Source organism: Colletes gigas, unplaced genomic scaffold (genome assembly GCF_013123115.1).
Source record: "Colletes gigas isolate AHSC1104 unplaced genomic scaffold, ASM1312311v1 Colletes_gigas_Sc00003, whole genome shotgun sequence".
NCBI classification, from domain to species: domain Eukaryota; kingdom Metazoa; phylum Arthropoda; class Insecta; order Hymenoptera; family Colletidae; genus Colletes; species Colletes gigas.
In genome coordinates this window covers 328,316-348,502 of record NW_025106632.1, presented here as the reverse complement: position 1 = coordinate 348,502, position 20,187 = coordinate 328,316, and the positions used below count along the sequence as shown (strand labels likewise).

The 20,187-nt window shown below is 37.9% G+C and overlaps 2 protein-coding genes across 8 annotated transcripts in view; one reads left to right on the top strand and one right to left on the bottom strand.

Moving 5' to 3' along the window:
- The window catches only part of LOC122404548 (calcitonin receptor-like), a 160,254-nt gene that overhangs the window by 108,518 nt on the left and 31,549 nt on the right, over window positions 1-20,187 (bottom strand). For 2 of the 7 annotated variants that reach the window (XM_043408596.1, XM_043408597.1), the window contains exons 3-4: window positions 12,009-12,082; window positions 11,719-11,836 (exon numbers count right to left, since the gene is read on the bottom strand). In XM_043408596.1, the coding sequence (XP_043264531.1) occupies window positions 11,719-11,836 (118 nt within the window). In that variant the 5' untranslated portion in view covers window positions 12,009-12,082. The other 5 variants (XM_043408594.1, XM_043408595.1, XM_043408599.1 and 2 more) reach the window with 3 other exon arrangements.
- On the top strand, window positions 5,132-11,725 carry LOC122404544 (UDP-glucosyltransferase 2-like). The gene is made up of 5 exons (XM_043408584.1): window positions 5,132-5,772; window positions 8,997-9,413; window positions 10,406-10,637; window positions 10,842-11,070; window positions 11,162-11,725. The coding sequence occupies exons 1-5, from the start codon at window positions 5,371-5,373 to the stop codon at window positions 11,457-11,459; spliced, it is 1,578 nt and encodes a 525-aa protein (XP_043264519.1). The 5' UTR covers window positions 5,132-5,370; the 3' UTR covers window positions 11,460-11,725.

Sequence of the window (20,187 nt, the reverse complement as noted above, 5' to 3'; positions counted from 1 at the left end):
CATAAACGAAATTCTCACGAAATACGTCGTCCCAAGTACCTATGTAGTGCTTACTTTACACGCAGAACGTCGACCGGGATTTAGGAAAGTACTGAAAGTACACCTTTGTTAAACTTAAATGACTGTAAAGAGGGTGAAAAGAAAATTATAGTGACGCACGACTGTGGTAGTTAATAAGGGTTAATATAGAGGCAGTTACTAAAACTCGTTCAGAAGTATAAACGGCACCATCGAAGCGGCTATGAGACTTATCGATTTCGTTGTAGAATCGAAGTTTCGATAGTACAATGATTTTTCTTCAGATAATTTCGTTATTTCGCTCTCACATGGAATAATTTCTCAAATAACTGAAAAATTTCCCAGATTCTAAGTTCGCCTGTTCATCAATCTCTTATGTCAAATTATTTTATAAAATGATCATTTTTATCTGTTATTTGTTATCATGTGTGAAATAGAAAGTGACCAAACCCGATGCTTATCCTCACAGGGTTCACCTGTACGATAAAACTGAATTGTTCCTGTCAGACTGCTAATCGTTACGTGATTATTGGTATCGACGGATAAAGAAATACGAGTGTCATCGTTATTGTTACACAATATTCATTTTTAACCCTCAAGCACACAAATGAAGGAAAAAAGTTGGAAAATTCTACCAAGTATTCCACGACATGGTAACCTTAGTCCTTATCAAATTGCTGAAATATTGTATTCTATGTATTATTTAGTGAATATTAATAAAGAATTTTTTAGAACTGATATTTACAACTTTTTTAGATTTCCGTTGCCGCCCATTTTTATTTGTCAGTTTTAATTATTTTTTTCATGTTTTGTTCGTACTTGAAAGATATTGTATTAAACGCCACAAGCGATTATTTGCACTTTTTTCTTATTAAAAATATCATTTTTACGCGTCAAAACGGCCATGACGTAAACGTAAAAATTCATTTACTTTCATTCTACAAAGTAATTATAATTTTTGCAACGAGTCGTTTCAGTATATTTTTTTTCCATGAAATACAGATCAGGACCTTTTCACTCTCGTGTAGTAAATCCCTTTTATCTCTTGTCAATAGAATGGTATGATTTTATCTTTCTATTATTAACTTTCATTTTTTGATAAATATCTTTACTGTACAAACACATCTGACAATGTAATCTTCACAGTGTTGTTATTCTAAAATCATCGACGCATCGATTAAAAAAAAGACACTTGAATCCACGTAGTACAGTCCGAGATATAAACGACTCAAGATGTCAATTATCATTACGTTTGCATGTATGTACTATCGTAAATTAATCAGCCGCATCGCTGATAAGATAAAATAATTTTGTCTTGTTATCTAATAAAAACTGACCGAGTGATACGCATGTAACAAATACGTGACAAAGCAACAAAAAATCTGAAACTGCTTGGATTCGCGAACAAGATATCGTCCGGATACATATGTATGTATATGTATATAGAAAGAATCTAAATGATTTTGATGTTATTTCGGTGAGAGGGTTTCTAATATTGGGTTCGTGCGAACAAACGTACTCGTTAAAATAGATTCGTTCGTAAATTGTAATGGACGACGCTCCGCAAATCCGTTCAGAGCGTTAAAGAAGTTAGGGATACTAAAGTTCTGGTGTCCGATGATTTTTCATTTTGATCCGTGTTTCACGGGAGTTTCGCGAGTCGAGAATCCGTTCCGTTTCATTGGCAAGAGGCGAGCGAATCGTAAATTGCCGTCGGCGGGACCGTGGAAAGCTGAAAAGTAGATATTCGTTTGGCGTCACTGGTGGAAGTGAATTTTTCCAAAGTTACGCGCTGACGTTGATTTTTCGCGCGTCGACCTTTACGCGCCGCGCTGCGTGGATGCACACCGAACGAATACACGCGCGACGCGACACGTGTCACTCGCAGTTTTGACGGTTCGTAAAATTCTTCCCTGAATACAAATTTCAATCAAAGGATAAAAGATAATTTACTGTTTATACGATGCTTCTTTAACGGTAGATTTACGGAACTCCTGAATATTACTTGGGGGCAATTTATGTCGAATTTCAATAAAAATATGTACAATCGTTTCTCAAATTTTCGCAAGTAACAACTTCGCCAAAGAGGATCGTTCCCTCGTGGAACTAATTCAAAACTCGAATTATTTAATGATTTATGAAATAAAATTGATGCCAAAATACGGAATATAAAGCAAAGATGTACATATGTCTTGTAGGTGAAACTATGATTTATGTATAATACTCGGGCAAAGGTTCGTTTGAATGCACAGAAGCTCGTCGAGTAATGCAACATCGACCGTGGAACAACAATCTGCAGGTAGTGTAACAACATAGAAAAACTAAGATTGTCAATGAATCGACTGTGTCTGTGTCGTACATAGCACGAGGTAAATCTAGATTACTCATGCAAATGAGTTTTAAACGGGCCATCGCTTGCAGATTATTCCGTACTCGATAATCCCCGGTAACTCAACACATTCCGCTTCATGATGCAAATGGTTTAATAAAGTGATGCACAAAGTCCGTACCGCAAGCTAATTTGGCCCTCTCAACAAGTTTATCGGACCCGCATAATTTCCTTTCTTTTTTCGCAAGAATTACACATTGAGGGTGGCCGTCTGAATAATCTGTTTACCTTTGAAAACAGAAAAAAAAGTGAAATAATCATATTTTTATATAAAATTATACGTTTCTTCTTATTTAACTTTTAATACATATAGCGCTTTAATGTCCATCCGTACCTTTGACGAGCCTCGAATCACCGAATGCACAGCCATTTGAACAAAAAAAAGTAACCACTGCGTGCCTTTCATTCGATTTGTTGTTTTGAAAGAGCTCGTTCACACCTCGACCGCCATTCATACTATTCAAGTAACTGTAAAAACTACAATTTTTAAAATATACGTATTTTCGGCGTCCAAATTGTCCGATTTTCTATCGTATTATCGTAAAGAATAGTACAAAATAAATAAAACATTTTTATAACGTTCCAACATTTTTGTCACCGAGTGTATGAAAACTCGATTCGTCGATACGAAAGGCACTAAAAGGACATCTGTCAGAGCACAATATGATAAACTACTGCATAGAAACCCGCAAATCGCATTCAGATTGGTATTTACTCGAGCAATGGACTCGACCTTGCACCGCAAATCATATTGCAATAACACGTACAATACACGGAATAGAATATAGTACAAATATAGAGAACCATTAATTCGCGAGAAAAAAGAAACCGGAGGTACATATGTAAGTACCAGACTCGCGAAACGCTGAATATCGAGTAAATACTTTCGCGTGGGGAATATTTTTTACGAAGAAGAAAAACATCGATACAAGGATTTAGACAAAGTATAAGCTTCGGAGAGACAGTCTGAACAACGGCTTATTTTTAAATATCAACTGGAACAGAAAGCTTAAAAACGGTAGAGCAAATGCAGTATGTTTGGAATATTTAATTGTTTTTGGACATAATGGAGGTGGAAAAGTTTGAAGGAAAAGAAACATTAATGTTCATAGATAGCACCACGGATAAAAATATAAATTTAAACGTATCGAAGGTTAACGTGAAAATTTACCTTTCAACGAGACGATGATGTTAATCCTCGAACGCCTCTGTCGGGTCCATTTTGACCCAGATTTTCGAGAGCTTCGTCGAACACTTCGGTTCACGATGGCAATCTTGAGCCGATGATTGTTTATATCGGAGACGATAAGGCGACTTGGGTGTCGAAATGAATTCTTTAGGGTGGATGAAATCATTTCTTGACAAAAATGCAGAAAAAAGTTTAGACGAAAGCCGAACGCTTCTTTTATATCTACAAAACTGCATGTCGATAATAATTGGACTACGATTCGCGATAAAGAAACATCTGCAATTTGTTCAAGATGTGATTTTACCCCTTTGGTTCGAATGAAAAATGATTTTGTGCTACTCCTATTATCGTGTCACTTTTGTAGCCCGTGTGTGTTATGTGATTCTAGTCTCCCGTACTAAATTGAGATGCCCATCTGTTCGCAGGTAAAAAACCGGTTTAAAATTGCTGCAACATTTCGCTTCTCCCTTTTCAGCGAATAATGCACAAAAAGAGGTCAAATTCTCGCATTTCATTTAATATCCCCGACTCTCTGAAACATCACTACGAAACTGTTCGATGTTTTTAACCGCGTCACTACCGCCGAGAGAGATCTAAACTTTGAAAATAACTTTGTTTCGCATAATCCGAAAAATTCAATTTAATCTCAGTTCAAAACGTATCCAATTTCTCTGTTTTAATTACCGTTTCTCTATCTTTCTCGCGCACAACAAAATAAGAAATCTTACCCTTTTGTTTGATAAAACTTTTATAAAAAAAAAAAAAAAAAAAAAAAAAGCTTTCACTGTTTTTGTTGAAAACTCGAACCGTAATCTAATTTCGCGATAGGAGATCTGAAGATAGCAAAGTTTTGGAAACGCTGTTTCGCAATCATCTCGTTTGACTACTCCTACCACGACGCAAATAGATTTTACGCTTCCAAATATGTATCTCGTAAGACGAATTCGAACATCAGTTCGCTCCCATCTTCGATATACAGCGTTTTTCTTCTAATTTATTTCCATTTGTTAAAATGACTTCGAATCGACGGTACTACAGTTTTTATTAGACAGAGTTTAAAACACGCAGCCTTGGTACCGTGCGTGTATTGGTCCAAATGCTCGTTCTACTGGCAAGAACCAATTATGCCAGGCAGCGTCCTTCTGTTCAACGCGTCTCGAAACCATGACACGCGTTGCGACGTAGTACCGTTTACAAACTATAGTGTATATTTTTGTCTTTAAACGTAATACTAAATTTATTTTAAACAGATCCCATCGCCCTAACATTCTTCCCTCGTGCATCTTCTATTTATGTAAAGAAAAATTTAAAAAGAACGAGAATCGATCCGATTAAAAAAATTTTATTAATACAATGTAAATAAAATTTCGTTGCTTCTGTGTAATGCTAGATCAAATACGGAACAATTGGTTTTATTGCCGCTATAAAAAGCCACTATCTCGTGACGTAATATCGTGCAGATAAATGACTAGCTCCTGAGAGCAGTGACGATACATGGTCAGTCGTTAGTCGCGAGTTACGTTCGGCAGCGTGTGGAACGTTCGACGGAGAAGGGTTATCTGAAGAAATTCGTAATCTTTCTTCAAAGAAATCGGCGCTTTTTAAGCGCGGTATCTCGAGAGTGTAACGTCAAGTAATTGAACTCGAGGAAAATGCACTTCTACCAGACTCGAAATATCTTAAGTAATTGATCAAAGGATCGATGGTCAACAAACCGTCAGCTGGATTCTGAACGTTAGCTGCAAGAATATAAGTCAAGTTCCGTATAAACAGGATGAAACTTGGTCTGTCCATTCTTTTAACGATATTGGCTTGCTGCCAGATCGCGAATGGCTTACGTATACTCGGGATATTTCCCAATAACGGGAAAAGTCATTGGCTTACGGGAGAACGGCTGTTGAAGAGCTTAGCGGAACGTGGTCATCAAGTGGACGCCATCACGCATTTCCCCCAGAAGAAACCATTGCCAAATTACAATGAAATCTCCATGAAAGGTACCTTGGAAGAGGTGGTGAACAATATGAATGCTTCTATCCTCGAAAAACTGTCTTCGACCAGTGTGAAACATATAATCGATATGGGCTCGAGAGTTTGTACTTTATTGGGCCACGAGAAGTTTCAGAACCTGATAAATAATCCACCCAAGGATCCGCCGTACGATTTAGTCATCGTGGAGGTAAGCGAGCGACGAAATTTCATTTTACTGCCTGCTCGAATACAGTAGAACCTCGATTATTGCAAGAAAACCGGACTGAAAATTTACTGCGAGTATCGAGGTTCGTGTAAAGATCGAGGTAATCGCTACTAATACTTATATGTATACACATACTTGAATGAAAATAACTTGATTACTTATTTACTATTATAATTGCAAAATAATCACACGTGTGGTTATTGCTTAATTCTAATTGAAAGTCACCAAACAAATAAATGCAAAGCTAAATAAAAGGATCGACGTGAAATTTAAAGTGGAATTTTTAATTTTTAAATGTCTTTAAATATGTATAAGAAAAACACACTGTGTAATTATCGGTAAGATTTTTACCTCGTTAAGATATCTCGAAAATTGTCTTCTTCTCGAATATTTTAAAATTCATGTTTACGTTTCTCCTATAAACATTGTTGACAGTTATCGATAATATAGTGCAAAATGACTCGAGAGTCAGAATATTAAACGTAGCTCGATAATGCGAAAGATAATTCAAATACTGAACTGACAATGTCTTCCGTCCCATACTTTGATAACGCGTTAAAAAGAAAGCATTCCAGGACTGATAGTCTTGGGAGGACTGGTGGTTCAAATAACAACTCCACTATCTACTCCACAATTATTAAATGATTATTCGCGGGTGTGGGTGTGTAGACGACAACATCTTTACCAGACTGATGTGGTATGAACGCGTCTTTGCGGACTGACTGAGCCTCGTTCATTCGCCCCCTTCGCAACATAAGTATGTACATATGTATACATTTCCTTACCCTGATAATAAAGGGAGATGAGAACAAGAGACAGGGCAGAAAGGTGGAAAAACGAAACTGGAAAATACTTAGCGTAGGGAAAGTTTAGTTACAGCGGAAAAGAGTCATAACAAAAAGTGAAGAGGCCCGGGGCCTCTGATCGCCAAGTGTTTAACAGGGGACGACCAGGCTCGCACGAGACCCTGGGAAAATGGAAAAATAGAAAGCTTAAAACTATCCTTACATTTCATTCCCATTCATACCCTGGCAAGGGCGTAGTGGCGATACAATGGCCGCTACGGTCTTAAAAAAATATAGAGACAAGATTTTCTTATCCAGTGTTCCTCGCTATCAGTTTTTATACCCGTATTCTAGTTACTATTCTTCCTTGTACAATTTAAACAACGTTGATTTCGCAGAAACTCCGCGGGTTAATACAACGAGGGTCACGGTACTTTTTTATTGGCCAAGTTTAAATTAAACGATTTCATTTTTTCTCTTCCTACTTAAGAAACTGTTTAACCATTGAATTACAACTTGTTGTTCTCTATAAAAGACACGTATTCCACACCTTTTTGCGAAGCTCGATGAAATTCGATCAATCAACGTGTATTACTCTGTTTTTATTTCTCTGGCTGATTTATGAATATTGCAAAAACAAATTCTGATTATAAACACACACTTGCCTCTTAATCTAGGAAATTAAATAAAAAGTATCTCTAATCTTATCGTGTCGTAAGTGGTTTTCAATGACTCGTAATGTAAAAACATTCTTTCTTCGTCTAATAAAATTATTACACGGTAATCAGCTGTTGCATCATAATTTGCAAAGTTTAAATACATATCGACTAAACGTACGTAAAACTTGAATCTCGTTCGTGCAGACATTTTAATTTACGAACAGCGTCTTGTTTCGTGATAATTATGTATAATAAATGCAACTGTTGACTCTGTCGATCAATATTTAACGAAATCAATGAAGCGATATAAAAATACTTGAAACATTCTGAAAGTAAATTTTAAAAAGAATCTCGTAATATCTATAACAGTTGCGAAAATGTTGTAGACAAAGTTATGAATGATCGAAGCCGTTCGTAAATGTAGTTAGTTATGTAAGTTCATGTTGACGGAATAAAACAAACGAGGCAGTTAGGTAGCAGTATAGTAACCTCTTTACATAATATGAGTCATTGAATCTACGTCTTACACAACGAGTGACACTTGGCAAGCATAATTCTCACACACGATGTACACCAATATTGACACCTATCAAAGCGCAATATGTATCCCTGTCGTCTCTTAATCTTTGTTTAATTACCAATTACGTAACAAGATCAATTTGGAAAATTTCCTCGTGATAAAAATATTCATGGATGTTTTCGCGATAGAGATGACAGTTGAAAATGATTTAATTTCCCCACGCGTAACTATTTCTATTTCTGTTTTGTCTGTTTTCTTATGTTTACATTCTTGTAACCGATGTCGAAGCTTGAACATGTATGTATGTAGACAGAATGAGGTTGCAATTCGGAATATGGGTTAATTTATTCCGTGACTGAAATTCAAGGATTCGAACGTGTCGATTCGTATTAAACGCGTATCGAAAAGGAAATATCTTAAACAATGTATTGTACATGTATACACACAGTGATGACGGCTGTATATCGCATTTACGTATAAGCTAGAGTTCAATTTTCAATCTACATATATTTTCTTAGGAAGATTGGAAAATTTTCGACGTGTAACGTTCCCAAACAACTTTTAGCTTGCCCTAGAAACTAACAATAAGGGCTGTGTTTATTTCACGAACACAACGAATTAGTAAATACGTACATGGGTGTTTTAAAAGATGCTATCTGTTTTGTTTATAAACTGTAAAACTATGGAATCGAATAGGCCAAAGTTTAATTATTAAGGTACTTATTCCGCTATAGGAATTATGTATGTAAATTTTCGTGGTAAAACACACACGCGCAAATAATAGCTGTCGTTGTTACACCGAGGCTTTCCGAAGTAAATACATACACACTGGTGGCCAACTGAATTTGTACGTGGATGTTGAAACTTTGGCCAGAGTGCTCGTAGAGACCCCATTATATGTATGTATTATACGATACTTGGCAAGTACAAATACATTAGTTCAAAGTCAAAGTGGAAGCAATCTGTTCTCAGAGTGACAATCGTGAGTTAAACGCCAAGTTTGACCAGATATTGATCGATCGATCGATGTGGTTAAATCAATTTACACGTTTTTTTCCTACAATTCACGATCCTGGAGAAACAGAAATTCGTAACAGGAGACTAGGGAAATTAGTTTCTTTTAATAATATGTAGTTGGTAGTTTTAAATCGAGTCGTGATACCCGATATCGTTGCTCTAAAATCAGTCTTTCTTGATTTTTTTTTTATATGAAATTAACAGAATTCTCGATACTTTTTCCAGTTATTCATCGCGCCCTGCTTCCTCGGATTTGGTCGTCACCTAAAGGTCCCCATGATTGGCGTGATAGCAGCAAATTTTCACGACTGGCTCTCAAACAGTGTGGGATATCCGCATAATCCATCCTTCATGCCAGCCCTATTCGCTCCCTTCGGCCAACGAATGACTTTTTACGAGAGGCTAGTGAATACCTTCATAACGAACACTATCGCCGTACAAATGACGTACTACATGAACTTTCAACGTGAATACGTGAAAAAATACTTCAACATCGACGTCCCGGCCTACGAACTTCACCGAGATCTGTCAGCGGTTCTGGTGAACTCGCATCACAGTTTACACGGAGTTAAACCGACGACACCAGGAGTGATCGAGATCGGTGGTTTACACGTCACCGAAGACTCGGATCCACTTGCCCCGGTGAGGTAGAGGTTTTCGATCTCAGGGAATTGCTTTCATCTATTCGCGCACGTTTCTTCTAAAGGTCGTAAGAATAATCTAATCTGATGATTATCGCGTAAATAAATCCACGATCGATAACTATGATTACCGTAATGACAAAGTACTCGATCAAAGCCTCGAACAGATATCGAAGTCGAATTAACATCGATCGGGTAAGGATCGAGATTAGCAAACATACGAAAACATACGAATTCTTTTGACAGAAACGAGTTTGAAACGAGACGAATGATAGATCAGAGTTGAGCATGAACGTAAAGAAAGTTCATGTTTGGTACACTTTGGTATTCAAAATTAATTTAGACGAACACGCTGCGCAAGCTGCTTCGAGTATCCACAAAACTTATAACAGTATTAATACAGAAGTTAAGACAATTTTGTCTTTCCAATATCCGCAAAACTTTAACGACTTAGATTCGATGTAATCGGCAGTGGGCATGTTCTTGAAACTTAACAGGTTGATTTCTATGAAAAACATGCCCTGCAGTTGATCACGTGTATTTCCTGAAATACAATTTGTTTACGAAAAACGACGGAACTTTCAAAGAAAACACCGACTGCAACGTCCGACCTTTATGTAATATACCGTCGTATTTAATATCCTCCTATTATTCACGGAAATTAGTTAGAAAAAATTAATAATTGCGTAATAATATTCCTCTGGCTCAATTTCGAAATAAACTACTAGAACTGGAATAAATTGTAAATTTTTAGAGACATTTGTAATCGTTTTTGTTCCGGCAAAACTTCAGAAACGTGTCGTAATTGTGTTAACGCTGAAAGAGCATTGAAGATAATTGGTTATAGCTGTGACGTAACGTGCAATTTACGTGACCCGCACGTCGTGGAAAAATTGCAAGTTTTAGAGACGCGTGTACGATCAATGATAAAAAAGAAAAATATACTTCAGCTCCAAAATTTAAATTCATTATGATTTTCTTGCGATTCGATAGGAAGTGAAAAAATGGCTGGACGAGAGCAAGCACGGTTGCGTATATGTCACGTTTGGGTCAATGATGAGGATCGAAACGTTCCCCGAATCCCTTCAGAAAACGTTCTACAAAGTTTTCGAAAAACTCGCCCCAGTTCGAGTGCTGATGAAAATCGCGAAGAAAGAGGAGCTCGTTCCAGGACTGCCGAAGAACGTTATGACACAGTCCTGGTTTCCACAAGTGGCCGTCTTCAGTGCGTAACCAAATAACTTGAACAATCGTTATTGAAAAATCTGAACAGGATTCGAAGAACGCTGAAATTTCTTCTTAAATATGCTATAAAAAATATAATTAAAACGCAGCCGCGTAAGATAGCCCGTGTACTTCGAGTCTGGTATTTAGCGTTCATCCTTTTGTATCGAGAAGCCGAGGCAAATATTTAATCGAAAAATTTCAGAGCACAAAAACACAAAGGCATTCCTCACGCACGGCGGTCTACTGGGTGTCCAAGAAGCTATATACTTTGGAATTCCTATGATCGGTATTCCTCTGTTCGGTGATCAGCCCACCAATTTACAGAACGCTGCCAGTAAAAATCTCGCCGTGTCTCTTGGATCCCTTAACAATGTCACGGAAGAAACGCTAACGTACGCGTTTGATGTGATCTTGAAGAACAATACGTATCGGTACGTACACGTAGCAACTATATCTTACACTCTGTATCATTCGCGTATTTACAAAACCGTTCTAAAATAAAAAGAAATGGTGAATTTTCAGAGATAACGTGAAGGAAGTTTCCCGACTCTTCAAGGATAGACCGATGAGCGCTGTGGACACGGCAGTTTACTGGGTGGAATACGTTGCTAGAAATGGAAACGTTCTACAATCGCCCGCCATTTATCTTTCTTGGTGGCAACTACATCTCTTTGACGTGTATGGCTTTGTACTTGCCAGCATCGCGGTATTGCTCTACGTCGTGATTCGCGTTCTTCGATACCTGAAGGAACTGCTATTCGGCTCAAAATCCCGCTCGAAAAGGAAAAACAAATCGCCGGAGTCGAAAAAGAAGAATTGAGTTCTCTTAATGCATAAGTGCGTGCTGTGTGTGTGTGTGTGTGATTAACAATTAATTTCATTTTATCGTTCGGTATAATTTCAAGCTCTCGATGAGATAACGATACCTTGAATACTCGAACATTTCGTACATTTGTATATCTTCGTCTCAAGGTTTACCGAATCTGAGACGCTCCGATCGGACGTAATAAAAAATCCGCAAATATTTTTAAAAGTTCTTTCCGTTATATTCGCATGCATTAAAAACATTCAATTCGTACCTGGTGGGGGTGTTGTTGAATTCATGGCCTGTATGTAGCATTCTTGCTCCCTTTCAAGTTTAATACGACGGAATTCCTCGTCAATGAGGGTGCTCCCTACTGTCATATTCCCGGGCATCTGTTGCAAACAAATATTCATCGAATTACTACCCGTATACATAATTGTTTATCAAATTCATAAAAAACCGACAAAAGTGTCTCCATAATCTACAATACAAAACTTTTAATCTCGATCTATTCCACAACACTTAATAAATCTAAAACGATAAAACATAATGTCGACAAATTACCGTTAAATAAATTATCCTTTGGTCCGCAGGCACGTCGTTTAAATACCTCGTGAACGTAAGTCGCGCATAAAGAACTGTAAGTAAAAACAAATATGAAACGAAAAAATTAAAAATTGTAATTAAAAGATATTAATAAAATGAGTAACTCAAAAATCAAACAAACTATAGTAATTTAAAATAATATATAATAAGGAATCATTTTCTATTTCTTAATATACATAACGTACGATTTCGACGATATTACGTAATAAAATTCGAATCAGGAACTTGTTCCGGTAAAAGGTATGGTTCGATCGAACCAACCAACATAATTGAAATCAAAGTTTCCGTCGATAGCAATACTTTGTTCCTACACATGCCATAGCAGCGCTACGACTAAAGGAATTATGTACAAGGTTTCCGACTCGCTTCGCTACTCATTCGTACCGCGAAACATAGTATGTACACAGCTTCGTACAAGTTTCGCGATCCGACGAAAACTGAGTGACAAGTTTCGGTGTTCCCGGTTCTCGTGTCGAGTTTATCCTGGCATCGATGCAACTACCAACCATTTCATGACAATATGTACTTCGCGAAAGGAACACGGGAACTCGTGGAATTGGCTTTTGTTTAATCCTAGCGGAAGAAAGCATTCACGTCGAATGAAAATATTTCGTTAATCGAGTTTTCTTCGAGGATGCTTTTTATTTTTTTTTTGCGAAACGAAGTAACATTGTTTACGAAATAAATTTACTCGTTTTATTTCAGAGCGTATGCTTTCACAAAATATCGTAGTTTCTAAACCGGGGTACGTAAACGTCAAAACGCGGTGAATATAATCGACGAGCAACAGCTGCTTTCTGACAAACCAAATCACTTTCCAGTTGGACAGGACTGGTGAAATATTCAGCAATTTATCGGCGCGTTGATAGTCCGGCAATTAATCGCGCCGCGGCGGTCTATTTCCTTGCAAATACATACATATTCGCCAATCACCGTCGACACGGTCGTGCCTTCAATTACAACTAATTTCGGTATACATAATAACCTAATAATATGTCGTCCCACGAGCAGAGTAATTTAGTCTGCCTTCGACTGAAATTCCCCGAGGACATCTCAACCTCGGAATGCAACGATTCCATTTGTATACGTACCGATCAAGGTACCGAAGGGGCGCAAGGTGCAAGAAAGAAAGTATATTTAAGGAATAGGAAACGTCCGTTGAATCGCTGTCGCGAGAGAAAATTCTTGCTCGCTTTCGATTACATTCTTTTGCAAACAGTATCCGGAGGCCGTATCGTTTCAATTTGCCGTCGAACCGTAGGTAATTGGAAAGATAAGTATGCAGGCATTATAAAATCCTTATCCAAATAATTCAATATCAAGTTTAACAACGACAGCTGTCCTATCGTTGAACCACGCTTTTTACTTGCACGTTCGAGAAAAATAGAGATGTTACAGAAAATGTGAAAGAACAATGTCGAACAACTCTGAATTGTAAAATGAAAATATATTTCGCGTAAAACTATTAAAAGCTTATTCGAACGACTGTCCGATCGAATAAACGTCGCGAATGTGAATCGCTATTCGGTGTTTTCGCGTCTCTTTTTTTCTGAACGGATGCATCATGAAGAAAGTTCTAAGAAATATTGTTAAAGTCCGTGAATTGCATCGAATATAATGGCTTCGCGGTTCACCTTGAAACCACAGACGGTTGTATTTTCGCACGTGCGCGCCACATGCGCTCCAATTTTACTATTACGCTAAGCTATAGTAGATCGGTACGCTTAAAAACACGCGTACAGAGAATTAACGCTAAATAATAATTAATTGTTTTTATATCGATCGAACCTTGCAATGATTTCTTGTAAAAGTTTTCGCCGAGGAAGCGATGGGTCACGGATCAAAAGTCACTTTATCGAATGACGCTAACAAGTTTTAATAAACGTACGCTCGAAAAAGAAACACGTCAGAGATATCGATTACAAGTTTTGCTGAGACCAATCCATGTTTCATCGGTAAACATCAATATCGCTGACTACAATAACTCGAAAAAAAAACACACACATTGCGGTCAGTATAGTTTCATCTTACAAAATAACAGGGAAACAACATTTATTTTTAAACCTTCGGAAGCAAACATATTTTTATTAATAAGACAGAGTCGTAAGGTTTTCGAGCGGATAATCTAGGACCAAGGCCTGCGTAAGATTATTTTGGAGATTGGCGTCCTATCGAAATAGGTTCGCGTTATGTGTTGTTTAGTCTTGCGCGCAAGATCCTTCAGATTTTCTGCTGGTATAAATATATGTACTTGGAAACAATATCTTCAATCTATTTTTCCCCAAATTCGTTTAACCGATGGACACCATCGTGCAATTTGCCGAGACACGAAGAGACAGATCTTTCCGATCGTTCGACGATACGTTGACGCGAAGACGAAGAAAATGTCCAGCTTGAATAGACGCGTGGTGGTAAATGGTTCTAAACTCGGGCAGGAGTTGCGAAAGACACACGTGTGGTAAACGATCGCATCACGCTCGATAGGTTGAAATTGTCGTATAAATTGGCTTCGCGATTGGATGTCGGCAAATCGCTGGATAAACGGAATCGCGGATCTCGTTACGAATAATCGTAAAACTTTTAACTTTTGGATCCCCAACGATCCGATGCATAAAACTGTACGAACAAGTTTAACCTTACAATTCTACCAAAACGTCCTAATTCATCGAATCGTCTAAACATGCATAAAGTAAGCAAATAAATTGAATTTAATATTTTCGATCGAGAAACGTAGTCTTCCATTTCATCGAAACTACATTATAATACATGGCTACTTTCCACGAATCAATTTGAAATTCTTTTTAATAAATGCTCGAGCATTCCCGATCTTTTAATATAAAATTGTCATGGATTCGTTTCAACTCGTTATTAATAAAATTGCCTGCCCCTCTCCAATTTCGCGTGTAACTGACGTGATCGATTTCAGTCCTCGTCCACCAGAACCGCGTTTACTACCACATCAATGCCGTCATTGATGTATCGCACGAACGTCATTTACATTGTATATACGTCGTATGTAAACGCAAAGTTCGATGTGGCCGTACCAGGAACCTCCCTCGTTACATCTGATTCTCTTCATTTAGGCTGTTACCACGGACGCGATCCGTATAACGTTCACTGTGTTATTTTCGCCAATACATCGATCGGAATCATTGAATCTTTCAGTAGCCCGTACACGATATGTCGATTGCTTGAATTTGTTGGAAAATTCTACCAATTTTACGCAACACTTGACGGTTTTCTTTAAATTCCAGCGAAGAAACAAGAAATAAGAGCGTAGAAATAAATTTTTATCCAAGTCGAGTGTGGTTTATCGATCCTCGAAGAGGTTGTCTTTCGGTAAGTACAGAGGTAATTATTTACATTTAACACACACTGATACGCTTCTGACATCGCTTTGTTGCTTCAGCCACCGAGTGCACGTAATCCGTCACCGCTATCCCATTCACTTTCGTCCGTCGGATGGTTAGGTTCACGCGTGGTTAACTCTCACCCCGAAACAGTACATACACATTCGATGTCAACCCTCTATACGAGCCACGTAGAGAACTCTATATTTCGCAAAGGAACGAAAGTTTACTCTTACGTGCGTATGTATGTATGTATGTATGTATGTACAAAAGTGAAGATACTAAATCATAAGATATGTACTTTGAATTAAGAACGATCACGAGAATTTAGAAATTTGAATCTCACGATCGGTGTTTTACTTTACTTTTTCCACGAAAGATTCGACTTTGCCTTTCTTCAGTCCCCAGTAGCGGTCTAGTTCTTATTCTTTGTTAGACTCTTCGGAGCTCTAGTTAAATAATCCTCGTGAAAAATTCACTAAACGAAAGAGAAAGACACTGAATCTGATTAAAGCGACGATACTGAAACTCGATTGAACCTCTTGGAGTTCACCGGAGTTTTCCCCCGGTTCGCTAGGTACACTGTACATTCGACATCAATCCGCAAAATTTAATTCCGCAATAACGTGTCCGATAATTCAGTTTACGGCCCGCGGACAAATTCCTTTCATTCCTCTCTAACGAATACCTTTCTTCCTGGTTGCACGCTCGAAGGGAGTACGACTCTGGGGGTTGAATTGCATTTCCAACCCCTGTCTCGAAATAAACGAACCAGAGGAGACGGACGAGGTTATAAAATAACATTCAATTCGAGAGAAGCAATACCGAGCCGCGGTTCTCGCGAATGAAACGACATTGTTCTCTTTCGAATGTTTTATTGTCGAATGACCGATGAATATTAGGAAGAAACAACGAGCCGGAGAAACAAAAGTTTCTAGCTATACATATAGTAATTAGAAAATACATTCGAAACAAAGAAAACGGTAGCACAAATCGAAGCGCGCAAAAAAAACTTTCCCACAAACTTGATATCGATACTAAATGGTCGTATCTGACAATACGACGTCCAAATAAGATACAAACGCAAACTTAACGATCTCGAAGCTCGCTTTGATTTAAACCGGAAATTCTAACTCGGATCTGATATTGACACTAATTGGTATCTTTGCCAAGTCTAAGCCTGAATAAAATATGAAGAGAAACGTGACCAAAGCGAGGTTCGCTTTGATCCTCAAACATAGACGCTCTCGTGGCATCTCCTGGACACAACTTCTTTCTTCTCCAAAATCTCAAATGGAATTTCATTATGTTTAAATCGAAAATTGAATGTTCTTGGTTGAATGTCTTTAGTACAGTCTTATAACACGGTATGTATTAAATATAATTAAACGCGTTGAAGGAGCGTCGATTGTACAAATTGTTGGAAATTGCAAAGAAAAGGTGCATTGAAAGTTTAAATTAATCCACAGTACGTCACAATTGCTTCACCTTAGTCTTAAATTTATTTCCGCTGCTTCCAACTTTGGATTTACTTCGTTGCAAGGGGGGCGAGGTTGAAAGCAAAGTCGAGCAAATTTTATTCACGAATAATGAATAGAAATTTTAGGTTCATTAGCGAACTAACTTCCGTTAGTTTCCGTTTACGTTTCATTCGCAAATTCATTGCTGAAATAGAATTGGTTAACGGATTTGTCAAACCACCGGCCACGCGAGGTTTACGAGTCTAAAATTTTTATTCGTTATTCGTGAATAAAGTTTGCCCAAGTTTGCTCTCAGGTTCGGTCCTCCCAGCTACGAAAAAAATCAGAAATTAAAAGAAACAATTCATAGCAGAGATATTCTAATTTAACCTGTATACAAAGTTAAAAATGTCATGTGATACGACGTATCGTCAGAATTGGCTGTAACATATTGATTCTCACATTTTTCATAACTATATTTACCTTTTTTAACCTTTTTTATTACGTTTCTATCAACGCTACTACTATTTTTTCTTTCGTTTATTCGATGCAATTAGTAGTTGGCGGTGCTGTTTATGAGAAATGCTACGATCGAAGGCAAAGGGGCACACGTAACACATTGCAAAAGAAAACTTTACGTTTGAAGAGTAATATTGGACACTCTGTGACTAGACGCTGAAATTATGGCGAAACGAAGCGTGCAGAAAGAACGTACCAAGAAGCTTTTTCCACGAGACGAGCATAAATTGCTTCGAACAGCTTCCAATTCTACGAAGTTTGTAAGAGATACAAAAAACAAGTGCACTTTAAATGTTTCGAAATCTATTGTTCTTAAAAATATCGCTCTAATGGAAGAAATGCAATTTAAAGATCCATTTTTTTCACCGCCCAAACGAACGAACCCCTTCAAACTAATATATCGACACGACTGAATTATATCGTTTATTTTCTCGTTGAAATCGTACACCTAGCTGTCCGTTTCAATTTTTGCAGACCATAGTGATCCAAGTGCGAAGCAACAGATGTCGCGTATAACCTGTTGCAATTTTCCCATTTGTCCGAACGTCGAGCAAGTACATCGATGCGTTTCGACACGGTTCAAATCGATGCCTTCCCATTTTAAAGGCAACTGAAACCTCCCCTCCGATTCCACTGTTACGTGCATCCGCGTTTTACGTGCATTATCCATTTCGAAACTTATTGCTTTTAAAGCTAGAAACGCCGACGGAACGACGCGAAACATAGATTCCGATTGAGATGCGGCACGAAACGGCAACGAATTCGCACGATCGCGTTCGATATTCCAATACAATTATGCGCTTCTGAACTCGCATACTCGCTCTAGCCACGCGGTTCGACAAACGCTTGCACGTCACGAATGCTCACGCCGGAAACCAGCAAAATTCTATTCGAGTAATAAATAATCGATAAGACCGACCCAAACGCATAGAAATTTATTCGATCGAACATTTAAATTTACTCGATGTAGTTCAACTATTATGTAAATCGACATTATTCTCTTAGAAAGCAACCGACGTTTCTTATTAGAATTTCGGACTTGTTTAATTTTCTTCTTTCATTAAGATCGCGATTAGAGCACTTTCAAACGAGACTGAACTGCCGTTTATTAAACGTTCCATTATCCCTTTCATTCTGGAGTGTCTAATGAAAAACGATCATGAAGATAATAAATATAATTGCAAGAAAGAAACGCGGAATGTAATGCATCTCGCGATCGGATATTCAACGGCTTTTCATCAAATTTCCTCCGTTTCATCAAGCAGAGTTAATTACATTCTACGATCAATTTATGTAAATGCTTTAGGATGCTCCAAATTATTCTGCGTAAACTATACGAATCAACGTTTGAAGAATTTCGTTGTACATATATCGGTCAATGAAAGTTTAAAGGTGACAAGAAACAGAGAGAAAATAGAACTTAACGTAAGATACGAGTGTACGTAGCATAAAAAGACAATTCTAGGCAAACTAATACTGCTCCGACCGAAATAAGTGAAAGCATGGAAACGTGTCAAAGGTGAAAGCCGACAGAAATAAAGTCAGGAAGTACATAAGTACTTACCTGTTCGAGACTGAAATAATCCTACTGACGCGGCCTGTATTAAATTATATTGTTCATGCCGCGTAGCCGGAACAACACCAAGCTTCGTAAATTCTAATTACCGTTCTGACTCTCGTCCAATTAAGTAATCCGTTAAATTTTCGTCTGCATGGTCACGACACACGAATACGTTCTCGTAATTAATGCAATTATTTCGAATAAAGAAGAGCGATGCACCGAGAAGAACCAGGAGAGGGTTCCATTGTGTTTAGACAGTGACACGTAGCGTTCTGATGCAAATGTTCGCGCGAAAGACATTTCGTCCAGGACGGGAAATTGTTTTCTAAGATGATGTTTTTTTCAGGGCCGCGCAAACGAAAAAGTTAATGGTCCCCGCTGGCTCGTATATCACTCTGAATAGTCAAAGTATTTCAATGCATTCAGCTCGTTGACTTCTTGAGAGCGTAGTAAATTACAACTGACAGAGAAAATTCTGATGAAAAAGGGTAGGTGGTATACGAGCATTAAGAGTAGCAGCGAAGTATTTAATTCCGTTCGAGATCGTTCCTGACCTGGAATGATTTCCTTTTATTTACGAGCACGAAGCTCTTTTCCTTTAGTCGGCAAAATAAATTTTCGAAATGATAAAACACCTGCGCTATTTAACACGATTTGGCTAACGTATCTATATTTGCTCGTTATTTCCATTTCTGCCAATATTTGTAAAGATGTTGTCGTGCTGTCGTATTATCCGTTTTGCGACGATCTTGCTATCTTCTAATTAAGTTGAAACAGATAATACCACAGAATTGTCAATGATAACGATCCGTCGACGAACGAAGATCGATTCTGGCCCCGTATTTCGTCTCTGTCGTAAAATGACTCGTACATTTTTTTTATATTAGGTCGAAAGCTCCCTGGTTTCATAGACTTTGTGGCACGATAAGGGATAAGAAGGTGGTGTCCCGGTAGACTCGGAAGACTACAGTGCTCTGGAACATGATCATTTTTAGTTAGAATTTCCAGAAGAAAACAAGGACGTCAGCTTCGATGTAAAGTTCTATCATAATTGACGGCAATATTTAAACAAAGTATCGCAACGGTTGCGTTAAACGATGTCTTATTTAAATTTAATTCCACGCTGTAGCATCGTATCACGTGGAAAGGCAGTAGATCGGAGCCCCGCAGGAGCAAATATTCCAGGCTGAGCGAACTTGCATTAATAAGGTTAATTTGCGCTGGCAATCAGTTATTATTTGTTACGC